The sequence below is a fragment of the Talpa occidentalis genome, unplaced genomic scaffold (assembly GCF_014898055.3).
Source record: "Talpa occidentalis isolate TD23 unplaced genomic scaffold, MPIMG_talOcc4v2.1 talOcc4.6, whole genome shotgun sequence".
Classification (NCBI taxonomy): domain Eukaryota; kingdom Metazoa; phylum Chordata; class Mammalia; order Eulipotyphla; family Talpidae; genus Talpa; species Talpa occidentalis.
This window is the reverse complement of record NW_023604972.1, coordinates 50,166,442-50,194,011: the sequence shown is the minus strand read 5'-3', so window position 1 is coordinate 50,194,011 and position 27,570 is coordinate 50,166,442. Positions and strand designations below refer to the sequence as shown.

The 27,570-nt window shown below is 37.2% G+C and overlaps 1 protein-coding gene across 9 annotated transcripts in view; it reads left to right on the top strand.

Moving 5' to 3' along the window:
- LIN54 (lin-54 DREAM MuvB core complex component) overlaps positions 1-27,570 on the top strand; it is an 89,596-nt gene that overhangs the window by 49,398 nt on the left and 12,628 nt on the right. For all 9 annotated transcript variants that reach the window (XM_037529042.2, XM_037529045.2, XM_037529038.2 and 6 more), the window contains exons 5-11: positions 15,307-15,523; positions 22,067-22,140; positions 22,295-22,492; positions 24,554-24,645; positions 25,429-25,500; positions 27,158-27,260; positions 27,410-27,547. In XM_037529042.2, coding sequence (XP_037384939.1) covers positions 15,307-15,523; positions 22,067-22,140; positions 22,295-22,492; positions 24,554-24,645; positions 25,429-25,500; positions 27,158-27,260; positions 27,410-27,547 — 894 coding nt within the window. The remainder of the gene's footprint in view (positions 1-15,306; positions 15,524-22,066; positions 22,141-22,294; positions 22,493-24,553; positions 24,646-25,428; positions 25,501-27,157; positions 27,261-27,409; positions 27,548-27,570) is intronic.

Sequence of the window (27,570 nt, the reverse complement as noted above, 5' to 3'; positions counted from 1 at the left end):
CAGTGATGAACATGACTATATCTTCAGCATACCTTATTCTTTATGGTTGAGAATCTTCAGATTATCCTGGACATCCTTATATATACTTTATATCCATTTTTCAATTTTTCTCTCCTCCCAAGGAGGCTTTATTTGACAAACATATCTTTCCTGTTTGCCTTGCCTGTGATAAGTACTTGAGTCACCACATTGCCATTTTAGAATGCAAAATGTACTGGATTCTCATGTGAAGAATTTCAGAGTGTAAGCTATGTACAGATGGTTTAATAAAAGTTTCTTCTCTGATTTCTATGACCAGTTTAACTTCTTGAACTCTTCCTACTTCTAGGCCATGTAGTTTGGGTAGACTTCCCATGAGATTTCTATAATTAAATTTGAGACTCAACATTTTACTATAGTTGGCTTTATCATTTTATCACCCAGATGTTACTTTTAAATGCATTACAAAGCAAGTTGCACATATTCTATATTCATCTTCCTAAATATTTCATCATGCATAACCATTCATTGGAATTCATTATTTGTTTAGGGTATTTTTTCCTTTGAGGTAAAAGTCACATATACTGAAATATTCAAAATTTGAAAGTACCTTTGGAAGTATTCAGATAAAAATGCATACATTCCTGTACCCCAAACTTGTTAAAATTAGAGCATTATTATCACTGCAGGAAATTAACAATAAATTTATTTTCTCTGTTTCTGAATGTATCAGGATAAACAAGGCAGCTATGATATGTTTCAATAAAAAGCCTTTTTGACATATTTCCTAGAAATGGAAAAACAAATGATTTCAGATTATTAAAATTTCTTTTCATTATGGATCAGAAAGCTTCCAATTTCTACTAAATTGAAGGAATTTTCCTATCATTAAAAATAATTTTTCATGTTAGAATACAATAAAGTTCAGAAGGAATTAAAAGTTTTAATCTATACTATTATAATAAATATTCTGTTCATATGTATTTATTTGCAAAACAATGTTTTTCAGTGTCTGGTAGACATTTGTTTTTAAAAAATTAGAATTGGTCCTGAACTCTCACTCTACAATGTGTAATATTCATCTGTGGACATTGGAAGTAATATATAAAAATCCTATTGACAGGTGCATGCAATAGAAACTTTTTATGTTGTCGTAATCACAATTTATAATGATGCTGTTTTAATTAAATGTATACAATAATTGTATTATTAATTCAATCCAGATGAAATTATTTAACACTTAGAGCCTTACATAAAGGTAATAGAAAATAATATATTTGAAATTACAGTTTATATTTTTTTGTTCCAGAGATTGTGATAAAAGAATTTCACAAGCATAAAATGTTATATTAGGATAAAATTTTAGAGGAGATGAAATTAAAATAGAAGTTCACAGGGGGAAGGGATAATATAAAATTCTGACTGCTAAAGAATGGTTTATTTGTATTTTTAAAACTATAATTGATACTGGTGAGGAATCACTAAAGTTGATTTAATTCCATTGAATACACTTAAAAAAGTGATGTCCCAGTTTTATTTTAAATGCTAATGTTCATAATATGGAAATTGAAATGAACTGAGTGATGGTCTGAATTATACTGGTTATCTCCATTCCAGCCGGCTGGAAAGGGAAAGATAGGAAAGGCACATGTGAGAGATTTTTCTAGGCCAGATATGGAAGTGTCCATGTTTGTCCACTAGCTAAAATTCAGCATAGTCTTACTCATGGAGAATAAGAAATATGATCCAACTACATGCCTACAAAGCAAAAGAGAATATAGATTTTGGTTACCAACAGGCAGTCTGTAGCATAATTACCTAAATACAGCTTTATTGTGCTGTATTAGCACCGGCAGTTGGCATGAGGCAGAAACCAATGAGCTTGAATATTAGTGAAGGTTTCCTGTTACAGTCACTCTTCCATTCTGTGTTTATCTATGGCTATCAAGTATTTATTGAGGTCTATGTATGCACTGTGCTGAGACTATGGGAACTATAGAAGAGCTTATAATGGTTAGGCAGACAAAATTGAATTCAAGTAAAACAGTCAATAATGGAGTAGTTGCTAAGTTGCATGGTATAGACTAGGTGATGTAAAAGGAAAGAAAAGAAATTAGTCCCAATATTTCCTTTATTCATTGTTCAGCAAATATTTATGAATGCCTATTATGTATCAAGGGCTGTGCTCTTTGGGAAAAAAGTAGAGAGCAGAAATAGACACATGTAACCTAAAGTCATTGGAGGTATGGGTAGGAATGTGACAGAAAGGAATCAAATAATTATAAAAACAGAGAATTCCAAAATTAAGATAAGACGCATCATGACATGAGATCCTATATAAGGAGATTCAACCAAAGTTGGGATGATTAGAGACAGAATCCTTTAGCTAAGGATATCAGGAAGAATGGCTATCAACTATGAGTGAAGGACTGAAGTGTGAAATAGATATTTGCATGAGACAGTAACACACTACTCTGATTGAAATTAGTAATACTTTGGAGAGAGTGGAGAGTAAAGATAGGATTTGATTACATATAATTTTCAAAACAAAGCAAATTCAGATTTAATTTTGTCATTAAATGTTATTAAGTTTTGTTGTGGAATATTTCTGAGGCAAGAGGAGGTATAATAAATGTATGAAAGGGAAATTTGCAAAACATTAGCAAGGCAGTATTTATATGGTGGATTCAGGACTGGTAGACGTGAATCATAAAGCTGATTCTGAATTTGTTTTGCATATATCCGGGTAGGAAGTGATATGAACAATGACAATATTGACACATTGATCATTTAAAAACAGTTTTGAGAAAGAGACTTCAGAAGTTGATAAATTTTGCTTTTGCTGTGAAAATTGCATGTTTGAGTTGGGGGGTAGTCATGGTGGTAATGAGTAAAATTTGATGTATAGGAAATCTGTTTTCCGGATAGCTTTGGCATAGGTTGTTATAAGATTAATAAAAGATGGAGATGAGGTGACTGACTACAAGTTGTAGGCGCCATTGATCAGTTGCCTGAATTTTTATTTTGTGCAGAGCTCCTCACACCAATACCCATTATCCAGGATGAAGGAGTGGAAGGAATAAATGACTAAGAGATTATTCTCTTTTCTGTGTCATATATTGGTTTTGTTTTTTTGCTTTTGTTATGTTGATGGAATACCTATGGAGTTATGTAGTCATGTTTGAAACTCTTTTTACTATAGACATTTTAAATATATTAAAAAGTTAGAATAGCGTAATTAACCCTTTATCTAACTTTGTAATTATCAACTTACCTAGTTCTCATTTATAACCTCACCCTTGCCTTTTTTTAAAAGTAAGTCACGTTTCACCTGTAGATATTTGTCTGTGTACATAGTATGTACATAAAAAATAGCATGTACATAAAAGATAACAGCACTGACATTCCTTTAATGTCATTAGCTATCTAGGTAATTCACATTTCCTCAGTCATCTTATTTATTTTTATACTATATGAATTGGGATGCAAATAAGTTTGCATATGTCTGATATTTCTCATAGTTTCATTGTCTCACCTTTTTTCCCTTGCCTTTTTTTTTTAAATAAAATTGGATTGTTTAAATCCTATAATTTTTCATAGTTTGGATTTTGCTGCTTGCATCCCTGTGGTGCTGTTTAGTGTCAAGAATATCTGGAACCCAGATAACTTCTTTTTCTTTAGACTTTACTATGTGTTTTGCAGATATTTTTTTCTAGTCTGTGGCTTGTCTTTTTGTTTTCTACACATTGTCTTTTGCAGGGCAGAAATTTTTAATTTTAATGGAATTTGACTTAGTAATTTTTTTTTCCCTCACAAATCATGCTTTTAATGATATGTGTAAAAAGTCATTGCCAAACCCAGGGTAACCTATATTTTCTCCTAGGAGTTTTATAGTTTTGTATTTGTTTTAGGTCCATAATTCATATATAAAGTGTAAGATATGTGTCAAGATTCAACTTTTTGCATGTGGATGTCCTGTTGTTCCAAAATCATTTATTTGTTGGGAAAACTGTCCTTTTTCTATTGAATTACCTTTGTTCCTTTGTCAGAGATCAGTTGATGGTATGTGTGTGGGTATTTTTCTGTGCTCTTCTGCTTATCAGTCAGCTGATTAAGGATCTCACATAAATTTGTATTTTATAAATTATTCATATCTTTGTGTCTTCTAGACTCTTCTATGAATTCTGATGCCCATTGCATTTTTTTTCCCCTTGTGCACTTAAAAAATGCCTTTAGCATATTAAGGAAATTATTGCTTTGTTTTCAGTGTAGTTAAATACATTTTTCCCAGCTGATTGTGTGTTTTGTTTTTGGTTTGTTTTTTTGGCATATAATTTATACATTAAATTACCAAAATATCTTGGTGTCATCATGTATAAATTTTGAGTTTTTAAGTCATGTTTAGGTAATTCTTTCTTACTCTAATATTTTAAGATATTCCTCCATCAAGCTTTATTATTTTATTTCATGTGTAATATTCCTTTCTTGCAAGTTAAATACAATAAATTTATTCTTGTTTTTTAAACTTTATGAAATGGTTAAATTAAAATTAGTTTCTATATCACTTTGATTCTGATTCCCATAACCCATCTTAGAAGTTGGATCTGTTTTCTCATCATGGTAAAATATAAACATAAAACCTGATGTCTTGATCATTTATAAGTATACAGTTTAGTGGTATTGTATTCATATTGTACATTCATATTGTAGCAAGTGGATTGATGTGGCTTCCATTTCTAGAGCTTTTTCCATCTTGGAAAGCTGAAACTCTGTACCTATTACATGATAACTCCTCATTCTTCCCTGCCTCCCAACCCTTGTCTCTGATTTGACTACACTAAGTACTTGGCATAAATGCAATTATAAAGTATTTGTTCTTCTGTGGGTGGCATATTTCACTTAGCATAATGTTCTTAAGGTTCACAAGCAGTGTAGCATATGTCAAAATTTCTTTCCTTCTTATAGCTGAATAATATTACACTGTATGAATATTTATCTGTTAATGGGCACTTAAGTTGCTTCCATGTTTCAGTTTTGGTGAATGATGATCTCTTTGAGACCCTGCTTTCCATTCTTTTCAGTGTATATCCAGAAGTGGAATTTCTGGATTGTAGGGTAATCCTTTGTTTAATTTTTTAAAATTTATTTTATTTATTTATGCATACAAGAACTGGGGTATAGGCCAGAGGTGTGGGGGGTGAGAGGATTCACCAGAGACAGAGTGGCAAGCAGAACAGGTGGATCTACTGAAAAACACTGCTGAGGGAAGCAGCATGTGAGACAGGAGAGGTCTGCTGCGCCATGTAGGTTAGCTCCCTGGCCGGGGATTGAACTCATGCAGCAGTGGCTGCCGATAGCTTGATAGTGCTATATGTATTGCTGAGACATTAACCTTGCGCCACCACTGAGGCCCATGTGTTTAATTTTTTTGAGGATTAAGTTTGGGATTAAGATAATACAGACATAATTTTTCTGGGAGGGAAATCTCTATTTTTTTTTAAAACATATTATTAAGGAATGCTTCAATTCCTGATTTCAAACTATATTGTAAAACTATAGTAATCAAAGCATTGTGGTTTTGGTATAAGTAGAGATGGACAAATAGATCAATGGAATGGAATAGAAAAGCCTAGGAGTAACCCCATACTTATATGGTCAATTAATTTATGACAAAGAAGCCAAGAATATACAATGGGAAAAAGGCAGCCTCTTCAACTGAAGAGCCAAATGCAAAAGAATGGATCTGAAATATTATCGTATAGCATGCACAAAAATCAACTCAAAATGGATTAAAGACTTCAACATAAGACCTGAAACCATTAAATTCATAGAAGAAACCATAGTTGGTAAGCTCCTTTACATTGGCCTTAGCAATAATTTCTGTGTTTGACAGCAAAATCAAATAAAACAAAAGCAAAAATAAACAAGTGGGATTACATCAGCTAAGAAGCTTCTGTACAGCAGAGGAAATCATCAACAAATTGAAAAGGCAATCTACTGAATGGGAGAAAATATTTGCAAATTATATATTTGATAGGAGTTAATATACAAAATATATAAAGTACTCATACAACTCAATAGCATAGAAAGCAATCAGTCTGATTAAAAAATGGGCAAAGGATCCAAATAGATACTTTTCCAAAAATGAAATACAAGACAGGTGGCCAGCAGATAATATGAAGAGATCCTCAACAACATTAATTATCAGGGAAATACAAATCAGAACCACCGCACATCTATTAGAATTGTCAAAAAGACGGGCCTCTCCTGGTGGCGCAGTGGTTGAGCGCTGGGCTGCAAAGCTGCCCGCAGCCTCTGCAGCGCCGGTTCAATCCCTGGCTGGCGAGGGTCCTACATGGCGCGCAGACCTCTCCTGCCACACCCACTGCTCCCTTCAGCAGTGTATTTCATCAGTCTGCCTGTTCTGTTCCCCGCTCTGGCTCTGGTGAATTCTCTCACCCTCCTGCGCTTCTGACTGTACCCAGTGCTTGTATAAATAAATCAATCAATCAAAAAAAAAAAGACAAGAAATAACAATTATTGGCAAGGATGTGAAATAAAGGGAGCCTTTGTTTATTATTGGGGAGAATGTAAATTGGTACAGTGACTATGGATTGTAGTATGGAGGCTCCTCAAAAAAATAAATAAATAAATAAAACTGCCATATAATTTAGCATTTCCACCTTAGGGTATTTATCTGCAAAAAATGAAATTGCTATCTCATTCTTCACCCCCAAGTCTGCAGCATTATTAACAACAGGCAAAGCATGGAGACTACCAAAGTGTACATTGCTGACTGGATAAAGATGTGGTATACACATATACAATGTAATATTATCAGTTATAAAAAAAAGGAAACTTTGATTTACAACAACATGAATAGACTTTGAATGACAACATGGATAGAATTTGAGGGCATTAGACTAAGAGAAATAACTCAGAAACACAAATACTATTTGATATATTGTATAAGCACCTGACAGTTAACTTTTATGACAATTAACTTATAATCCAAAAGCCTGACAGTAAGCTTTTGATTACTAAGGCATCCATCTAGGATAAATGTATAATCAGCTACACAGCTAGAAAAAGAGCTAGATCATCCTTCCCATGAAGTTCCTCTCCCCCCTGCCTTCTTATAAAAAGCTCTGACTTGCTTTGCCATTCTTGCACTTTAATCTCCACTATTATGTTTTAAATTCACCAGTAGTGTGAACCCAAAAAACCCTAACGGCAACCCCAATGAAAGCAGATCCTCAGGTCCACACATAAGCTCTCTGGTCACCTCACTATAGGCTTTACTTCTCCCACCCCACTCCCTTTCCTTGGGTGTACTCTCCAGGACCTTTGAGTAATAAACCGTTTCTTTCAGAGTTTTGAGATATTTGTTGCTGAAGTACATCTTGCAATCACAAGAACCACAGGGGACTGCTCACCATGACACTGGCTCCAGTCAGCGAAATGTTGAGGGCGCATGTGAACACTCCCAGGCAAAAATATCTTATATGTGGAATCTAAAAAGCAAACCTTTCAGGGCCTCCCTGGTGGCACAAGGGGTTATGATGCAACCGATGAAGCTGTCTGCAGCCTCTGAAGCATGAGTTGATCCCCCGGCCAGCCAGGGAGCAATCCACATGGCGCAACAGACCTCTCCTGACTTGCCTGCTGCTCCCCTCAGCAGTGTACTTCAGTCAGTCTGCCTGTTCTGTTCCCCACTCTATTTCTGGTGAATCCTCTCAACCCCCACACCTCTGGCCTGTACTCCAGCTCTTGTATGTATAAATAAATAAATCTTTAAAAAAAAATAAAGCAAACCATTCCAAACCAACCTTTCCAAATTCAGATACAGAGAATAGAATGGAGGTTGCCAGAGGTGTGGAGTGGGGTGTGTGTGAAATGTGTGAAGGTAGTCAAAAGGTACAAACTATCAGTTATAGGATAAATATATCATGGGAGCATATTGTGTATAATCACTGCATAATGATGTAGTTAATATTGTGTATTTGAAAGCTCTTAAGACAGTAGATCCTAAAAGTACTCATCACAAGAGAAAAAATGTAACTGGTGATGGATTTCAGCTAACCTATATATTGTGACCATTTCATAATATATATGTATATCAAATCATTATATAACTAAAATCAATACAATGTTTTATATGTCAGTTGAATCTCAATTTTTTAAAAAAAGACAAGTTATTTCTATAAAATTATGCCAAAATTAGCTCCTAGTTATCTAGATTCAAATCTAAGTTATATCCTATGTAGAAATACTTACAAATTGCTAATTTAAGACATACCACAACTAGGACTTTAATTGTGCAGGTTGCTTGGGATTCATTATGTTTGTTCTACCACATACTTTCACTATTCTTTATAACAAATTCTGTGAAAAACTGTTTCCTATATGTGTTGACATGACACTCTCTGCCCTTCCTTTGGCACCAATTCAGTATTCACACATTTTTGAAAGAATAGAAAAGTTTCCCTGCCAAGGAAATAATGTTACTTGTTAAGTAAGTTTGGGAAACACCATATACCCATATTCTAGAAGAGCATAATACTTGTTAGTATATTAAAGGCTCTGAGAAGTCCCATAGCAAAGACAATGCTTAACTTTGGTTACCATAGGGTTTCAAAAATTTATTTGACAAAACTAAGACATGTCATGTAACATCAAATCCTGAAGAGCAGTGTTTAGTGAAACAAATGCAATTTAGTAAACATATAACCAACATTAAGAAAAGTATAATTCTGATTTTGCAGTATATAAATACCTTCTTAGTGTCTGTTTGAAACAGCACAATTTGTGCATGTGTCCCAAGCACTATACATGTTTCATTTAGTGATAATGTTTTATACAAATAGAGAAACAGGTATAAAGAAGCATTGTGTTGTTTAGCAGAACATATACAAGAGTGAATCAGACATGTGCAAAGGTTTCTCAGCCACATTTACATACAAAACCAAATGCAAATTATTTTTAAAAGGGCAATTAATATGGAGCCTACAATTCAACATTTTTGCATATTAGTTGAAGCATATTTATGTTTATATAACATCTCCAGCTTCACCAAATAAAAAAGAATTCTCATTTGCAGACTGAAAAGAGTAGTCTTTTTTTTTTTTTTTTGGTAAATCTTCATTTAAGCAAGGGCTTTTAGCATCTGCTAATTGGATAATAATAGTCAAGGAAATTTATCTGAAGTATAAGATTATTATACTAATCTGTAAATAGAAATTACTTAGGAGGAAATAGTACAAATAAAAAGAATCTTTTCAAGTCCATTATTTTGAGAGCAGCCACTAATAAGTGTTAATGTTGCAATTTTGAATTTAAGATAGTTGCTTTTTTTTTTTTTTTTTTTTTTTTTTTAATAGAGGCATGCTTTATTTATTTGTTTGCTGGTTTGTTTGTTTGTTTTGTTTATACATGCACTGGGTACAGTCAGAAGCGCAGAGAATTCACCAGAGCCAGAGCCGGGAGCAGAGCAGGCAGAAGGACCGAAGTACACTGCTGTCTGCACGCCATGTGGGACCCTCCTCTAGCAGCCGAGGATTTCGAATTTAAGATAGTTGCTTTTTAACCCAGCTGTTAAGGTTGTTGACCAAGAAGTAACTATAACTTATGATGTTTATTGAATGCTTGTCTATATAATAGCATATATTTAGACTGACATTCACATGGAGTTTCTCAGGCCACTTTACTACTTAAAGGAAGGGACCACCTGGTGAATTCTCAAAGCCACAGTATATTAAAATGCTTTCCTTTGTGCAACTTTTATATACTATTTGGTGTTTTAAGTATTTAAAAAAATGCAGTTTAATCACTTGTTGCCAAGAGTTAGGATAGAGAGGAATATGAGAATAGAGTGTCTTTGTGATGATGAAACAGTTTTGCATCTTGATGGTGTTATGTTGGTTATATGAGTCTGTGCAATTCAGTATACATATAAAAAAGGTGGGGCCTGGTGGCGCAGTGGGTTGAGCACAGTGCTGTGAAGCTGTCTGCAGCCTCTGCAGCGCCGCTTTGATTCCCAGCTGGCCAAGGAGATACCCACATGGCACAGCAGACTTCTCCTGTTTCGCCTGCTGCTCCTCTCAGCAGTGTATTTCAGTCAGTCTGCCTGTTCTGTTCCCTGCTCTGTCTCTGGTGAGTCTTCTCACCCTCCAGCGCCTCTGGCCTATACCCCAGCTCTTGTATAAAAATAAATCTTTAAAAAATAATAAAAAAAAGAATAAAAGGCATACATAAAAATGGTGAAATCTGAATAAGGTCTTTTCTATAGTTAATAGTATTGTACCAGATGGCAGTTTTCTGATGTTGGTAATGTTCTATGGTTATGTGAGATGTTATTCTGTTAGGAGAAGCTGGGGAAAGGAAACACAGGAACTCACTTTTGTAATTTCTTGTGAGTCTAAAATTATTTTAAAGTAAAAAGTATTTTTTTAAAGATTTATTTATTTATACAAGAACCTGGGTACAGGCCAGATGCACGGGAGGCAGAGAGGATTCACCAGAGACAGAGCGGGGAACAGAACAGGCAGACTGAAGAAATACATTGCTGAGGGAAGCAGCAGGTGAGACAGGAGAGGTCTGCCGTGCCATGTGGGACCCTTGCCTCCTGGCCAGGATCGAACCTGCACTGCAGAGGCTGCGGACAGTTTCACAGTGTGGGGCTCAACCACCTGCGCCACCAGGGAGGCCCTAAAGTAAAAAGTTTTTAAAGTACTGCTTTATACTTAAGTGTACTGATTAAAAAATTACTTTTCATGTTTCTTAGAGGCAGATATGAAACTTTAGTTCTTTATAGTTCTTGAGGACTCAGTGCTATTTACTTTTATTTAGTTATTTAATAACATTATTTAAGCTGATATAACAGTAGGAGTATTACAATATCTTAGTAAAGAGAATAGGCTTTGGAGTTGGATCTGGTTCAAATCTTGGCTTTATTGTTTTTTAGCTGTGTGATTTTAGGGAAGTTACTTCATCTCTCTGAGCCTTAGTTTGCTCATCATGAATGAGTGATGATATAACTAACACTGAGCGTTGTAATATGTGATGAATTATTATTTGCACTTTATATAATTTAACTTATTTAATCCTTACAACAAACTTCACATCTTTAGATGAGGAAGCTTCCGCACAGGGAGTTTTAGTTACTTAAACAGTCATGCAACTAGGAGTTGTTGGAGTCCAGGCTAAAAGCGAGGCAGCCTGGATTCTGTTTAGATATACAGAACTGGCTGGTTGCAGACCACCCGTCACACCAAGTACAACTAAAAAGCAGAGTAAAACATATTTTAATAAGTTGTTGGAAGACATTAAAGACTTGCCACGGTAGCTAGGACCTCAGAGACCACCATCCAAGCTGAGGGGAACCTAGAGAAGTGAATCTCATGTACAGTACACAAGGGTGGGGCAGGAGTAAATGGTGCTAGTGATCTGTGGTTCTTTCATTGGGTGGTATATAAAATACTGATTTAATTCCTACCTTGTACACTGTAATTTCTTGTTTTTTTCACTTTTTATTTATTTTTAAAATTTTTTTGCATTATTCATTTTTAAACAATATTTGCTTCCCCCCACCCCCTCAGGTGTAGTCCCCATAGAGTTTCCTTCACCAGTGCACCCGAGCACCCTCACCTCAGTCCCCTGTGCTCCTCCCACCCTCCTCCTCCCCTGCAGTATGTCTCTGATTCATAATTGTCTGTTTTTGCTTTGTTGTGTTTTGTACTGTTATTATTTTTTTACACTGATGTCTTATTTGGTTCCCCTATATTCCCGCTATAAGTGAAACCATGCGATATTTTTCTTTTTCCTTCTGGCTTATTTCACTGAGCATAATTCCTTCTAGCTCCATCCACGTTGCTGTGACTGGCATGAGTTTATCTTTTTTTGATTGCTGAATAATTGTGTATATATACCACATCTTGATACAGTCATCTATTTTTGGGCATTAGGGTTGTTTCCAGATTTTACCTATTGTAAATAGTGCTGCAATAAACATAGGGGTGCAAGGGGTACAGGTGTTCTGTTGAATCAATGTTTTTGTATCCTTTGGGTAGATTCCTAAGAGTGAAATTGCTGGGTCCTATGGTAGCTCCATTTTTAGTAGACCAAGGAACTTCCAGACAGCTTTCCATAGTGGTTGGACCATTTTGCACTCCCACCAGCAATGTAGGAGAGTTCCTTTTTCACCACATCCTCGCCAACATTTGTGTTTTTTTTTTTTTTTTTAAAGATTTATTTATTTATACAAGCACTGGGTACAGTCAGAAGCGTGGGAGGGTGAGGGAGTTCACCAGAGTCAGAGCGGAGAGCAGAGCAGGCAGACTGACAAGTACACTGCTGAGGGGAGCAGCGGGTGGTCTGTGCACCCGCTTGAGAGAGGTCTGCGCAACATGTGGGACCCTCATCCCGTGGCTGGGATCGAACCAGCCCTGCAGAGGCTGAGGGCAGCTTCGCAACCCAGAGCTCAACCGCTGTGCCACTGGGGAGGCCCTGTTGTTGTTGTTGTTTTAAGGTTTATTTATGCATACAAGAACTGGGGTATAGGCCAGAAATGGGGGGTGGGCAGTGAGAGGATTCACCAGAGACAGAGTGGGGAATAGAACAGGCAGACAGACTGAAATACACTGCCAAGGGGAACAGCGAGCGAGACGGGAGAGGTCTGCTTCACCATATGGGTTATTCCCTAGCCAGCCCGGGATCCAACTCCTGTTGCAGAGGCTGCGGATTGCTTCATAGTGCGGTGCTTAACCCCTTCCGCCACCAGGGAGGCCCTTGCCAACATTCGTTATTGATAGTTTTTTGATAGTGCCATTCTTGCTGGTGTAAGGTGGTATCTCAGTGTGGTTTCGATTTGCATTTCCCTGATAATAAGGGATGTTGAACATTTTTTTATATGCCTGTTGGCCATTTACATTTCCTCTTTGGAGAAATGTCTTTTAAGTTCTGCCCATTTCTTGACTAGAGTGTTTCCTTTGTTTTTGTTGAATCGGTACACTGTAATATCTAAGGTGACCCATGAAGTAGTAGTAGCGAAGTATATAAATAATAAGCTAATACAGGGCCAGGGGATGAAATAATAAATATTTAGCCTGAAAGGAGGGGAAAAAACAAGAAGAGGATGGATGAATTAAATATAAAGCAGTGTAATGACAGATTTAAATCTAGATATTTAAGTATGTTAGGGGTGATCAGACATACAGTGGTTAAAAATAAAGTCATATCTGATTTTTTCTAAAGATTTATTTATTTATGCATACAAGAACTGGGGTACAGGCCAGAGGTGTGGGGGCAGGGGGTGAGAGGATTCACCAGAGAGAGTGGGGAGCAGACTAAGCAGATCTACTGAAATACACTGCTGAGGGGAGCAGTCGGCGAGGCAGGAGAGGTGTGCTGTGTCATGTGGGTAGCTCCCTGGCTGGTCGGGGATTGAACTTGTGCTTCAGTGGCTGCGGAAAGCTTGATAGCTCTGTTTTTAACCCCTGCACCACCAGGGAGATCCCCATATCTGATTTTTTTTAAAGGATTCAGTTATTTGCAGGTTTTATAACTTGTAGCTTGAAGTTTAGGATACAGAAATATTGAACGTAAAAAAGACGGAAAAGGGGCCTCCCTGGTGGCGCAAGGGGTTAAGACGCGACCTATGAAGCTAACCTCAGGCGCTGTAGCACGAGTTCAATCCCTGGCCTGGGAGCAACCCATGTGGTGCAGCAGACCTCTCCTGACTCGCCCGCTGTTCCCCTCAGCAGTGTATTTCAGTTCATCTTCCTGTTCTGTTCCCCGCTGTCTCTGATTAATCCTCTCACCCCCCCACCCGGCCCCCGCACCTCTGGCCTGTACCCCAGCTCTTGTATGCATAAAAATAAAATGAATCTTTAAAAAAAAAAAAAAGATGGGAAAGGTATACAGTTCATACTTAGGTAATAAACCTCTCCTCTTGGATCATGCTGTACCTCACTCTTAATACAATTGCTAGATTTAAATCAAATAATCTTACCTAAGAGTTTTTAAAAGCACTGTCCTCTATGCATATTAAGTATCTGGTAAATTTAACTATTTTGTTTTGAGGCACCTTGTTTCCTGAGATACTGTTTTTTTCCATTTTGAGCTGATATAACGAGGATGATGACTCTTACACAATTGTACATTATTTGCCTTCATAGGTTGCTTGATTTTTCAGTAACTTCCATCTGCAGACATTTTATCCTTTTTCTTAAGCTTCACTGTTTTCATGTAACTCACAACTTAGGTTGTTATCTCTTTATTTTAAATCTGCTTTGTGGTGCCTCTGTTGAATGATAATATGTGTCCTATTTTATGCTGAAGTAATATCCTTTATTACCTGTAGAATTTTGTAACTAAGTGATCTGTCGCTCTTTTTTTTTCCTGAGTTTTTGTGAAAGTGTTCAAGTTCTTTGGAATTATTATTTTGTAAATTATCTCCATAATGTATATAGATTTCTTCTATCATGTCAATTGTACTTTAGCATGAGGACATTTAGAAGAATAGGTGGGATATAATTCTTTATAAAATAAAGCTATAGAACTAGAGAACAATTATGTCTGGACCTTTGCATTCTATGACTTTGTTATATGTTAGGTAAACATCCTTTGGGAGACATTTTAAAAGACTTGTTCTGCTTTGCCTCTGATGTTTCATTTAGCTTGTTGGGAAGTAATAATGCTTTTTGTCAGACTGAAGGAAAGGACTGAAAATCATTTAAGTGATTTATGATTGACTCAGATCTGAATCACCTAAAGCTAGTTTCCCTAAACAACCAAAATTGGGACTGAATTTGTACTCTTTACCCATATGTTAGCTGGCACATTTGTATCTATGGAGTTTTGTAAGTCTTTTAGAATTGGCTTAATGAGAGTATAAGTTGGGGTTTTTTTTCTTCTTTAGAACATGTGAAAATGAAATTTGTCATAATTAATTTGGTGGTTAGCAGTAGAGCCAAATATCTGTATCTTGTTTTGATGTTGATGATGAGGCTTAATTCTAGCCATTTAAAAATAATCGTTTGCTTGATATTAACAAAATTGTAAGTTCTTGTAATTTAAATAATGATTTCTTTATAGCAAGTCATCTGACCTGGACTATCAAGGAATTTACGAGAGATGGAAGACTTGACTCATCTATTTTGGTTTCATTCTTGTATTCATTACTATTCTCATTTCTCCTTGAACAAGGTGTTCCTTCAGCAGCTTTGATGAAATACTGGAATGTACTTTTTTACTTGAGCGATTTTCATAAATTAAAAGTTGGAAAGTTAAATCCCAGATTAATGATAACCATGTTGTATTATTTAATAGGCAGTGAAATCAGCTGTGCAAACCATCACTGTTGGAGGTGTGAACACATCACAATTTAAGACAATTATTCCTCTGGCAACTGCTCCCAATGTTCAGCAGATTCAAGTGCCTGGAAGCAAGTTTCATTATGTCCGACTTGTTACTGCCACAACAGCCAGCAGCTCAACACAACCAGTCAGTCAGAATCCCAGTACAAACACTCAGCCTCTTCAGCAAGGTTAGTAGCCATTTCTTAAAAACAGTAATTGAAGTTTTGAACATTTGATAAAGAACGTTAGACCTTTTTTGCTTAAGTCCTGCTTAAGTATTAAGTTTGAATCAACAGCTAGTGCAGAGGCTAGTGAAATGGAATCATAGTTGGATAAACTAGAATATTTCATTCTGCTAGGCATTATCTTTAGTTTGCGAGTAGCCATTTTATTACTGCTTTAAAGACCTACCTTTTTTTGCCAGTGGGATAGATTTACATGGACCAAATTATTTATCTTATTTTCTTCCTTTTTTTGAAAGATTTATTTATTTATGCATACAACAACTAGGGTACAGGCCAGAGGTGTCGGGAGTGAGGGGATTCACCCGAGACAGAGTGAGGAGCAGAACAGGCAGATCTACTGAAATACACTGCTGTGGGGAGCAGTGGGCGAGACAGGAGAGGTCTGCCGTGCCATGTGGGTTAGCTCCCTGCTGATAGTTTCGTAGTGCTGAGACTTAACTCCTTGTACCACCAGGGAGGCCCTATTTATGTTATTTTCTTTTCTTTTCTTTTTAAGTTTATTTATTTATTTATACAAGCGCTGGGTATAGTCAGAAGCGTGGGAGGGTGAGAGAATTCACCAGAGCCAGAGCAGAGAGCAGAAAAGGCAGACTGACAAAGCACACTACTGAGGGGAGCAGCAGGCGGCAGGAGAGGTCTGTGCGCCACCCTTGCCCAGCGGCCGGGGATTGAACTGGTGCTGCAGAGGCTGTGGGCAGCTTCGCAACCCAGCGCTCAACCGCTGCGCCACCGGGGAGGCCCTATGTTATTTTCTAAACTGTGAAGTCACTTAATAGGATCTGAGTTACCCAAGGTGTAGATGAAAAGCATTTTATGTCCTATACTTATTTGAATCTATAGTTGTTAATAAAAAGTGAGGAAAATGATCTGTTACCTTGCTTAGTTGTACTTTTCCTAGAGGACATTTCTGTGGTCCTTCCATTTTCTGTCTGTGTTTAACCCTTAGTACCATAGACTCACATACATAACCTTTCCCTGTATTTATCTACTTGTTAGAAAATTGAGTGGTGCATCAGGATCAGGACAGATTGTAGTTTAGGACCTAATTTTCTTTTTTGGAAGATTGCTGCATATTCTACCTATGCCAAAAAGCAGTTGATGGCAAGTGAATGATTTGTTGTTTACTGATTGTAAACAGAAGAATGAATGACCACTTGTTTACTCTTTCTTTTTTATTAAGGGATCAAAAGTTGGAGCTTTCCATTGCCCATAGCTAGCTTACCTAAGGGAACTGACAGAAAAATCCTATTTTTTTTTTAATTCTTTTTTTAAAGATTTATTTATTCATTTACACAAGATCCGGGGTACAGGCCAGATGCGCGGGAGGGTGAGAGGATTCACCAGAGACAGAGCGGGGAACAGAACAGGCAGACTGACGAAATACACTGCTGAGGGGAGCAGCGGGCGAGACAGGAGAGGTCTGCTGAGCCATGTGGGACCCTTGCTGGCCGGCTGGGATCGAACCAGCGCTGCAGAGGCTGTGGACAGCTTCACAGTGCGGTGCTCAACTGCCTGTGCCACCAGAGGAGGCCCCCTATTTGTGTTTTAAATTGCTAATGGCAGAAAACACAGGATGCATGAGGGAAACAGTATTTTAGTGTGTGGTCTATTAAAATTGGACATACCAAGTAATTACATTTTCTAATTTTTTTTCCTTTATTGAGGTACCATTGATTTACATCCTTGTTAGTGTTTTTAAGTGTACAGTTTCCCCCTTTAGGTGTAGTCATCTTAGTGCATCTATCACCAAAGAACCCTCAGTTTCCCACCAAAGTCTATTTTTTTCTCACCCCACTCTCTTCCCACCCCTCCCCTCGTCTGGATGCCTCAGTTCTATGGTCCACTTTCAAGAGTTTAAAGTTTTTCTTTCACCCTTTGTTTGATTTATGTATATTTCACATACAAGTGACACCATCGGTATTTGTCTTTCTCCTTCTGGTTTATTTCGCTTAGTATAATCCCTTCCAGCTCCATCCATGTTGCTGTAAATGGTATTTTCTAATTCTTTAAATTGATTTTGGAAGGAACTTTTTTATAGTGTTCTTAATGAGAGGGAAAAATGCAACTTATATTTTGGAGGAATGGGTTGGACATTTCATAATTCTGTTTTTTTTTTTTTTTTAACCAGTTCTTTTTTTTCCTATTTTATGTCTGTCTTTCTGCCTTTCTTTTTCTCTACTCTTTTTGCCTCCTGGCTATGCCTCCCCTCAGGCCTACCCTACTGCTTTCTGCTTCCCTACATCTTCCCTTTTTTCTGTGTGTTCTTTCTGTTCTCCCTCTCTGTCTTGCTCCGTCAAGTCTATCTTATACACCCTCTTCTCACCAACTTTCATAGCTATAACAACCTTGCAATTTCCCTTATATCCACTCTCATTTTTACTTTTGTCTTTCTCTCCTATCCCATTAAAGATCTGAACATAAATAATACATGATTTTGAGGAATAATGACTTATATTTACAATTAGAGATATATTAGTAGTTACAATAGTTCATGAAATGTATTAATATGTCTTTCTAAAGGCTTAACTCCTTATAAGGATTTACTTAACTGCCAGAGGGAGTTGGGTTTATCTTGTACATTTTCTCACCAAAGACTTAAGTCAGTGTGAAAGGCTCCACCTTGTTAATTGCTGATTGCATGGAAGGTAGTACAGTAAAAGAACCCAGAAGAATAATTAGTTAACCTCTTCACAGGGTAATCTCTTAATATTTTGGTGAGGGAGGAAATAAACTTAAGAAATTAAGAAGCCTAAAACATTTGTAGGTATGGGTTCTGAAATTTGGAAGGAGGGTATTCTAAAAATATTATTATTATTATTATTATTATTATTTTAAGATTTACTTATTTATGCATACAAGAATAGGGTATAGACCAGAGGTATGGGGGTGAGAGGACTCACCAGAGACAGAGAGGGGAGCAAAACAGGCAGATCTACTGAAATACACTGCTGATGGGATCAGCGGGTAAGGCAGGGAAGGTCTGCTGCGCCATGTGGGTTGCTCCCTGGCCTGCCCGGGATCCAACCTATGCTGCAGTGGCTGGCGATAGCTTGGTAACACTGTGTCTTTAATCCCTGTACAAACAGGGAGGCCCTAAAATTATTATTCAGAATTCCTGCTAAAGACCAAAAAAAATAAAAACGTGCCACTATCTATGAAAAATACACTAGTAGTAATGTGGGATTGTACTTGAAAGTTAGGAGAAGAAATCCAGACTTTGACTTAGTTATACAAACAATCTTGCACCTTTCCCTAGATATATTATAAAAGGTCTATTTTCTGGGGCCTCCCCTGGTGGCGCAGCGGTTGAGCGCTGGGTTGCGAAGCTGCCCGTGGCCTCTGCAGCGCCGGTTCAATCCCCTGCTGCTCCCCGGCCACCGGTGGAGGGTCCCACATGGCGCACAGACCTCACCTGCCGCCCGCTGCTCCCCTCAGCAGTGTACTTAGGTCCTTCTGCCTGCTCTGCTCCCCGCTCTGGCTCTGGTGAATTCTCTCACCCTCCCGCGCTTCTGACTGTACCCAGTGCTTGTATAAACAAAGCAAAAACAAACAAATAAATAAATAAAATAAAACATGCCTCTATAAAATTAAAAAAAAAAAAAGGTCTATTTTCTGATCACTTCCAATTCTGGAATGCCAGGTTTCAGTTAAAACACAGCATGCAGATGCCAAGCTAATGTAAACTTATCTAGGTTTGTGTGTGTGTGTGTGTGTGTGTGTGTGTGTATGTGTGTGTGTGTGTTTTGCATGCCTGGGGATAGCTGTACTCTCCTTGTCATTTAGCTGAGAATCATCAAAGTCTCCACTTGATGTTATAGATGCAGCATACACTTCTCCCCCATTATTTCACAGACCACCAGGAAGTTCTTGACATTCCTCTGACTGCTGTATTCTTTCAGAATCTCTGCTTTGTGTACTCACAGAACAATGACCAGCATCTCCCCTCCAAGGAACAAGTGGTGTGGGGAGTTCAGGCTTTTGTGTCCCGAGCACAAATTCAGGCTTTTTATTTCTTTTGATTACTTTTAGTATTACTAAGACCAATCTACAGTGGTCATTATGTCACTAAAATTAAAATAATTGAGGAGCATTGAAACAGAACAGAGAACAATTGCAAATCCAGTGTCCAGATCTCACTGCTCCTATGCATGGTTCACAATTATATACTATTTTTGTATAACAACTTTTATTGAGATATAATTCATATCTACCATAAAATGCACCCTTTTTGAACATATAATTTAGTGGGTTTTAGTCTATTTAGAGATAACACAATCATTGCCATTAAGCATCCACTCTTTCTAGAGGTCTCATCTGCCTCCTCACCCTAGTTGGTCGCCTTACAAGCTCTGCACCCTGTCAAATCAGAGTACTCACTGACGTTCTTCCAGGACTCTTAACTTCTCTTTAGCCATCATCCTTCCCATCCTCACCAAAAGAAATAAATCCTGCTAGTATTGTTAACAGCCTTTCTTTCCAAGAAAATCTTTTTTTTTTTTTTGTTCTTGTTTAGTACAGTTTAGACCCCATTCTCAGTCTCTCAGACCAGGCTTTAGGCCTTTTGCATAAATAAAACCCACAGAGATATCCTTTCTATCTTCTTAAATCCCTTCCTTACATATGGAAATGGTCAATAAACAGTATTAAAAATTGTCCTTCTTTTGGTTCAAACATACAGCGCAAGTTCCAACCCTTCTCCTGAATTTCATCATAACATTTCTCCAGATCAGGTTTCATCTCTTCAAATCACCTCATCCTTGAATTTTCTGTTAAAATGGCTATCTTTTCCCGGCCATTTAAATGCTTTTCAGTGATTTTTCCTTCCCTTATACATATTCTTCCTGCCTTCCAGCTGGGTGATAATTCATGCTGCTTTCACCTCCACATGTCTCTTGCACCTGCTCTCTTCACTCCAAGTACTGTCACCACAGATTAGACCCTGATCTTTTGTACTCTTCTAACTTTTCTTGTTTCTTACAGCTCCATTATGTCTTTACATACTGCTACCAAATATTTTCTTTTTTCTAATAGTCCAATAATATTTCTGCACCTCAAAATTCTCAGACATTTCTCACTGCCTGCTGAATTTAAAAATATAAATGCAAATTTCTACCCTAGTGTTTAAGGTCTTCAGGAAAATGACCACAATTTGCTTTTTGCCTGTGCTTGCCCACTTTAACCATGGGTTCCAGTCAAATTTGTCTGTTCATCAACATTTTGTGAATAAGCTTTGCTGTTTCCTAGGATCAAGCCTCCACTTGTGCATCTGCCTCTGCATCAAATATCTTCCTCCATTCTGTCCTCTCTACAACCCACTTAGGAAACTGTGTTCTCTATACATTCATTTTTATTCCCATCCTCTGCCAGTCACATGTGTGTTCTCTCTTCTTTGGATCTCACAGCACTTTCCCTTCAGTATTTATATTATTTGGGTCTAATCTGCTCTTCATCAATGTAATCTCTGAGCTGATGTCTTGTACTTTAGTTTCCCTGAAACTCCATTGACAATGCCATTAATTTAGTAGTAAGTTGCATTAATAACAGTAACAATAATGGTAACAATAATGGTAACTAATAATGGTAACTAACATTCAAAACCAACTATTTGTTAGGCAATTCTTTTTTTAAAAGTTTATTTATGCATACAAGAACTGGGTTACAGGCCAGAGGTGTGGGGGTGAGAGGATTTACCAGAAAGAGAGTGGGGAGCAGAACAGGCAGATTGATTGGAATACACTGCTGAGGGGAGCAGCGGGTGAGTCAGGAGAGGTCTGTTGTGCCATGTGGATTGTTCCCTGGCTTCCCCAGGGATCAAACTTATGCTGCAGAGGCTGCGGATAGCTTCATAGTGCGTGCTTAACCCCTGCACCACCAGGGAGGCCCTTGTTAGGCAATTCTAATAACTTTTCATGAGTTTGCCTGGTTAATCCTTATACCCTATAGGAGAGATTCTATTCCCAGATTGTAAATAAGAATATAGACAAAAAGAATTTAAGTAGTGGGTGAGTTACAGACATTTGAAAGATTGTCCTTTATAAGTAAAGATTGCTCCAAATATCAAACAAATGGAATTCTTTAAACTCTTTGATGAGGGGCCTCCCCGGTGGCGCAGCGGTTGAGCGCTGGGTTGCGAAGCTGCTCGCAGCCTCTGCAGCGCCGTTTCAATCCCCGGCTGCTCCCCGGCCACCGGTGGAGGGTCCCGCATGGCCCGCAGACCTCTCCTGCCGCCCGCTGCTCCCCTCAGCAGTGTACTTCGGTCCTTCTGCCTGCTCTGCTCCCTGCTCTGGCTCTGGTGAATTTTCTCACCCTCCCGCGCTTCTGACTGTACCCAGTGCTTGTATCAATCAATCAATCTTGTATAAATAAATAAATAAATAAAAAATAAACTCTTTGATGAGGATATCTTGCATGAACTAAGTGTTACAAGTGTTTTAAATACTATTTTCTATAAGTAATTTTTCCTTTTTCTTCCCTTTTTTAAAAAAGCAAAGCCAGTGGTGGTTAATACCACTCCAGTGCGGATGTCAGTTCCAATTGTCTCAGCACAGACTGTCAAGCAAGTGAGTGTCACATAAATCCTTTTCTTAGTCTTTTTCAAACTGTCAGTTTACTTTTAAAATTGAAAGCTAAGATTAATGTACAAGATATATATATTGAGTTAGGAAGCTGTAAAATTTATTTTTGTCATTGTGGATATACTTCCTTTCTTTGTAGGTTGTTCCAAAACCAATCAATCCGACTTCACAAATAGTTACTACCAGCCAACCACAGCAGCGGCTCATCATGCCTGCCACTCCACTGCCACAGATCCAGCCAAACCTCACCAACCTGCCACCAGGCACTGTGCTGGCACCCGCTCCAGGAACAGGGAATGTGGGTTATGCAGTGCTTCCGGCACAGTATGTTACTCAGGTATAACGGGAGAGGTAGTCATTCCATTTCAAAAAGATAATTGTTTCTAAGATGTTCAGCACTATCCCATTCTGAAACTACTCAAAACGCCTGATTCAGTATTAAAATGATTTCCTAAAATCTTGAAATTTTTTTTAATCTTGAAATGTTAACAACTTCTGAGTTTATGTATATCTAGCATTTAAAAATATACAGCATGAGTTAATATATAAGTCAGGTAACTTGGAGCTGAGAACAGTTTGGAGAGGACATGGTCATGTAGATATAGGAGAAAATAAGTTGAAGTTAAAGTCAACAGCATCCAATTGGCTTTGGAAAAGACTATAATAAAGCTGCTCTCACTTGTGAATATGAAGCCACTGGCTTGTTCTTGGAAAACAGACTGTGAGATATATTTCCAGGTGTTGTTCCTTTAGTGATCGGTTCAGACACTCATCTGGTCATCTATAGAGTCAAAGCCATGTATTGTCTAGTTGACGGGCCTGGGTTAGGAGTGCTTTTAGGAAGCAGGTGGAAGTTCATCTAAGAATCAGCAAATTAACACCAGGTTCTAAGCTTTTGACTTGATCTACTCAGGTTATGAGAGAGAAAGAGAAACATCTGTGTAATTCAGTAAAGTGAACTTTATAGTATATTATGTGGCACATTAAAAATTGCTCTTGAGAATGATAATTCTCATAAATAACTTTTGGGGTAGTTTTTTCTGTCAGTTTTATCAAAATATAATAAAATTTTAAGTATAAAAAAACTTAGTATTCAGTATTTTTATCATTTGCATTTCATGTTCAGAAATCAGTATAAAAAAGAATCTTAATTATTGTGCATGTAACTTCATTCCCTGTAACTTGTGATGATCAATATAATACTATTTTATTTGCAGTAGACACAGTCCATTTTTCTAAAGAATTGAAGTTATTGTAATACTTTCAGGGCATTCATCTAGATATTCTGATATACACACTCCTTTAAATATTTCTTTAAATTTTTAAAAATTTCTATTTTTAATGAAATTTTATAAATTTACAACACTATATAATTTTGGTGAGTACAACTTCACACCATTTTATATGTATAATCCTCACCCACCACCAAGGTTCTCTTAACCATTTCCGTGATCAAATTGGCCCTTCTACCATTTCCTCCCACTTCCTTTCCCTCTCCCCTCTGGTAACTACCTTATTTTTCACAGTCTAAAGTACATTTTGTTGTCTAAAGTTCATTAACTTTGGCTATTTATATTCCACACGTGAGAGAGACCATCCAGTTGTTTTTTTTTTTTTTATAAATTTATGTGCCATGATTTAATAGAAAAGTGAACAAAGGGAATAATCCACAATTAAAAACAGAAAAATACACAACATACATACATAGAAGTGACAATATGAATGTTTGTTTCCAGAACTTGCATTCCAAGTTACTATCTACCACTCTTGGTTTGTTTCTTTCTAATATATACTGAACCTACTCAAATATACACCTTAAATTAAAAAAAAAAAACAAAAACAAAAAAACTCTCAGTTCACTGTACTTGCCTCCAAAGCAAATACACTATATCATACTGTCCTTAAAAGGAAAACACCCTACATGCTTTACTGGAGTCTCTCATTTTTGCCTCATTTTTGCAGGGTAAAGTATTCTTGCTTGGCATTTGCTGTCTTGAGGTTTGTTGAATATGTTACTCCATTCTCTTCTTGCCCACAGTGTTTCTTTGGAGCAGTCTGAGGTTATCCTGAACGATTTTCCCTTAGAGGTTATCTGTTTCTTCCCCCTTGCCAGTTTCAATATTTTTTCTTTGTATTGCTAGATCATATGATATTTCCATTTTCAAATTCCTTTCTCTTCACAGCCTTGCCAGCTCTTGTTTCTAGTAATTTTGATATAGGCCATTCTCACAGGTGTGAGTTTATAGCGTTGTGGTTTTGATTTGCATTTCCCTAAAAGTGAAGTTGAACTTTTTTTTTCATATACCCATTGATTATCTGTATGTCTTCTTTGGATAAGTGTCTGTTTAAATCTGCCCATGAAAATATTTATTTTATTTGTACCTCTCTTTACGTGTAGCTACAGCAGTCTTCATATGTGTCTATAGCAAGCAACTCTACCTTTACTGGAACACCTGGTATCCAGACCCAGGCAAGGCTTCCATTCAATGGGTGAGTATTTTGAAAATATGCTAGTTAGCTTGTTAGATCAGGTTTAAATGCAGCATCAAGTATATTTATTTCAAAATATATTTGATTTATATCCCCCCTCAAACTCAGTGTGAGCATCTCTATAGTACCTTTTAGTTTGAAATACTTTAAACAGAAAAGTTACAAGGATAATCAGAGAACTCTCAAATATTTTTTACTTGGATTCACCAATTTTGTCCTATTTGCTTTATTTCTCTCTCTCATCTTGACTATGTCTTTTAAGTGACCATAGGTAGTTTTTAAGTTGTTATGTTAGGTTCTTATTTCTTTTGTTTGTTTTTTATTCTGTTAATTGGTGCCTTTGTAGTAGTGGTTTAGAAGCAATGCTTAATTACATGGAACCAGTTGACCCCTCTCTTCCCAAATTTCAATTTCACACAGTCCTTTTTCGTTCAATACCAATTGTCATTGAATCCCAGAAGTTTTGGGGAGATTTCAACTTTAGTCCATTCAGTTGGAAGACTTTTTGTGGTTTCTTCTTTAGAAACTATCAAAAACTGTAAAATATTATTTTTAAATCTCTATCTTGCTGCTGTATCTTTTCTTATTACCACATGCTTTTGAATATAATGTAAATGGAACAAATGTAGCAGACTTACTTTTATTAATGTAGCAGACTAACTTATTAAAGTTAGACACTGTTTTTAAGCTTTATTTTAGAAGGAATTCCTAGATTGAAGACTTTAACTTTAAATTGGTACCTGTAATTGATTAAAATGCCTTTCTTTGGTTTATGTCTCATAGCATAATCCCATCAGAGTCTGCCAGTCGACCCAGAAAGCCCTGTAATTGTACAAAATCACTGTGTCTCAAATTGTAAGTCTTTTTCCTGTACAACTGAAAAATGCTTTTAAAAATAGTTAACTAAAAATTATTTTTTAAAAAATGTAATTGATTTACTTTTAACTGAAGTAATATTGGGGTATCCCCATCACAACTATTACCACCATAGTATACCTACTACCAACTCACCCATATTTCACCACCATAACAAATTTCATAAGCCTAGTAATTTAAATATATAGATGTCTAAGCACATGTGACAGTGTAAAAATACTCTTCATTCAAAAAGAGATCATTTTAGTCATCACCATAGATGAGGCATTGGCATAGGGGTTAGGGACACAGTAACTTGAGACAGACATAGTCTGTCCTTAATAATAACAAATTTGGGACCTCCCTCGTGGCACAACGAGTTAAGGCATAACTAATGAAGCTATCCGCAGCCACTGCAGCCCAAGTTAGATCCCTAGCCCGGGAGCTACCCACAAGACACAGCAGATCTTTCCTGACTCACCTGCCGCTCCCCTCAGCAGTGTATTTTGGTCAGTCTGCCTGTTCTGTTCCCCACCTTGTCTCTGGTGAATCCTCTCACCCCCACACCTCTGGCCTGTACCCCAGTTCTTGTATACATAAATAAATTAATCTTTTTTTAAAAAATAACAAATTTGGTCTTATTTATAACCTTTTTATTTCCTCTCTTAAATGAGATGATACTCTGAGCAGTTTAAAAATTGTCAGATGATTTGCTTATCAATACTGAGCTAAAAGATTTGATGTGAAGGGCCTCCCCTGGTGGCACAGCGGTTGAGCGCTGGGCTGCGAAGCTGCCCGCAGCCTCTGCAGCACCCGTTTTATCCCCAGCTGCCGGCGAGGGTCCCACATGGTGCACAGACCCCTCCTGCCGCACCTGCTGCTCCCCTCACAGTGTATTTTGTCAGTCTGATTGTTCTGTTCCCCGCTCTGGCGCTGGTGAATTCTCACCCTCCCACACTTCTGACTGTACCCAGTGCTTGTATAAATAAATAAATCTTTTTAAAAAAAAATATATCGGGGCCTCCCTGGTGGTGCAGGCAGTTGAGCGCAGCACTGTCAAACTGTCCACAGCCTCTGCAGCACGGGTTTGATCCCGGCTGGCCTTGGAGATACCCACATGGCGAGGCAGACCTCTCCTGTCTCACCCGCTGCCCCCCTCAGCAGGTGTTTCAGTCAGCCTGCCTGTTCTGTTCCCCACTCTGTCTCTGGTGAATCCTCTTGCCCTCCAACACATCTGGCCTGCACCCAGTTCTTGTGTAAATAAATGAATCTTAAAAAAAAAAAAAAAGATTTGACGTGAAACAGTTAGATGAACAGCATTGGTTTATAGAGGATTTAGAATCCTCTACATGACTATAGTTCAAGTAGGCAGGTTCCATAGTAGAATATAGCCTGTGTATTTCCTTTTCCATGATTTTGAAATAATTTATTCTGGGAACACATAAAAGTCACATTTCTTTGTGTTTCTAAATCAAAATTTGAGGAAATTTAATTTTTATCTTTGTCAATAAGTGGTTGGCAATCAATACATGATGTTTATTCTAAAACTAGGTGTCTCCAAGTACATATTTCAATGCATAGATAATGCTGTTGAATCAAATCATTTCTAGTTTTAACAATGACTTTTACATGACTTATGCTAATTTTTGTATTTCAGATACTGTGATTGCTTTGCAAATGGTGAATTTTGCAACAACTGCAATTGTACTAATTGTTATAACAATTTGGAACATGAAAATGAAAGGCAAAAAGCAATAAAGGTGATGATTTTTATTTCATTTGAGTGACAAAAATTTTTCAATTGAGCCTGTTTTTTGTTTTTAAGGAAATCAAAATTAATTCCCTTTGCAATGTTTTAATTTTAATGTACTGTGATTTACTTCATTTGATATTTGCTCTGTTTTGGTAGGCATGCCTTGACAGAAATCCAGAAGCATTTAAGCCTAAAATAGGAAAAGGGAAAGAGGGAGAATCAGATCGCCGTCACAGCAAAGGATGTAATTGCAAACGATCAGGATGTCTTAAAAACTACTGTGAATGTTATGAGGTGAGGTGCTGGTTGGGGAAAAT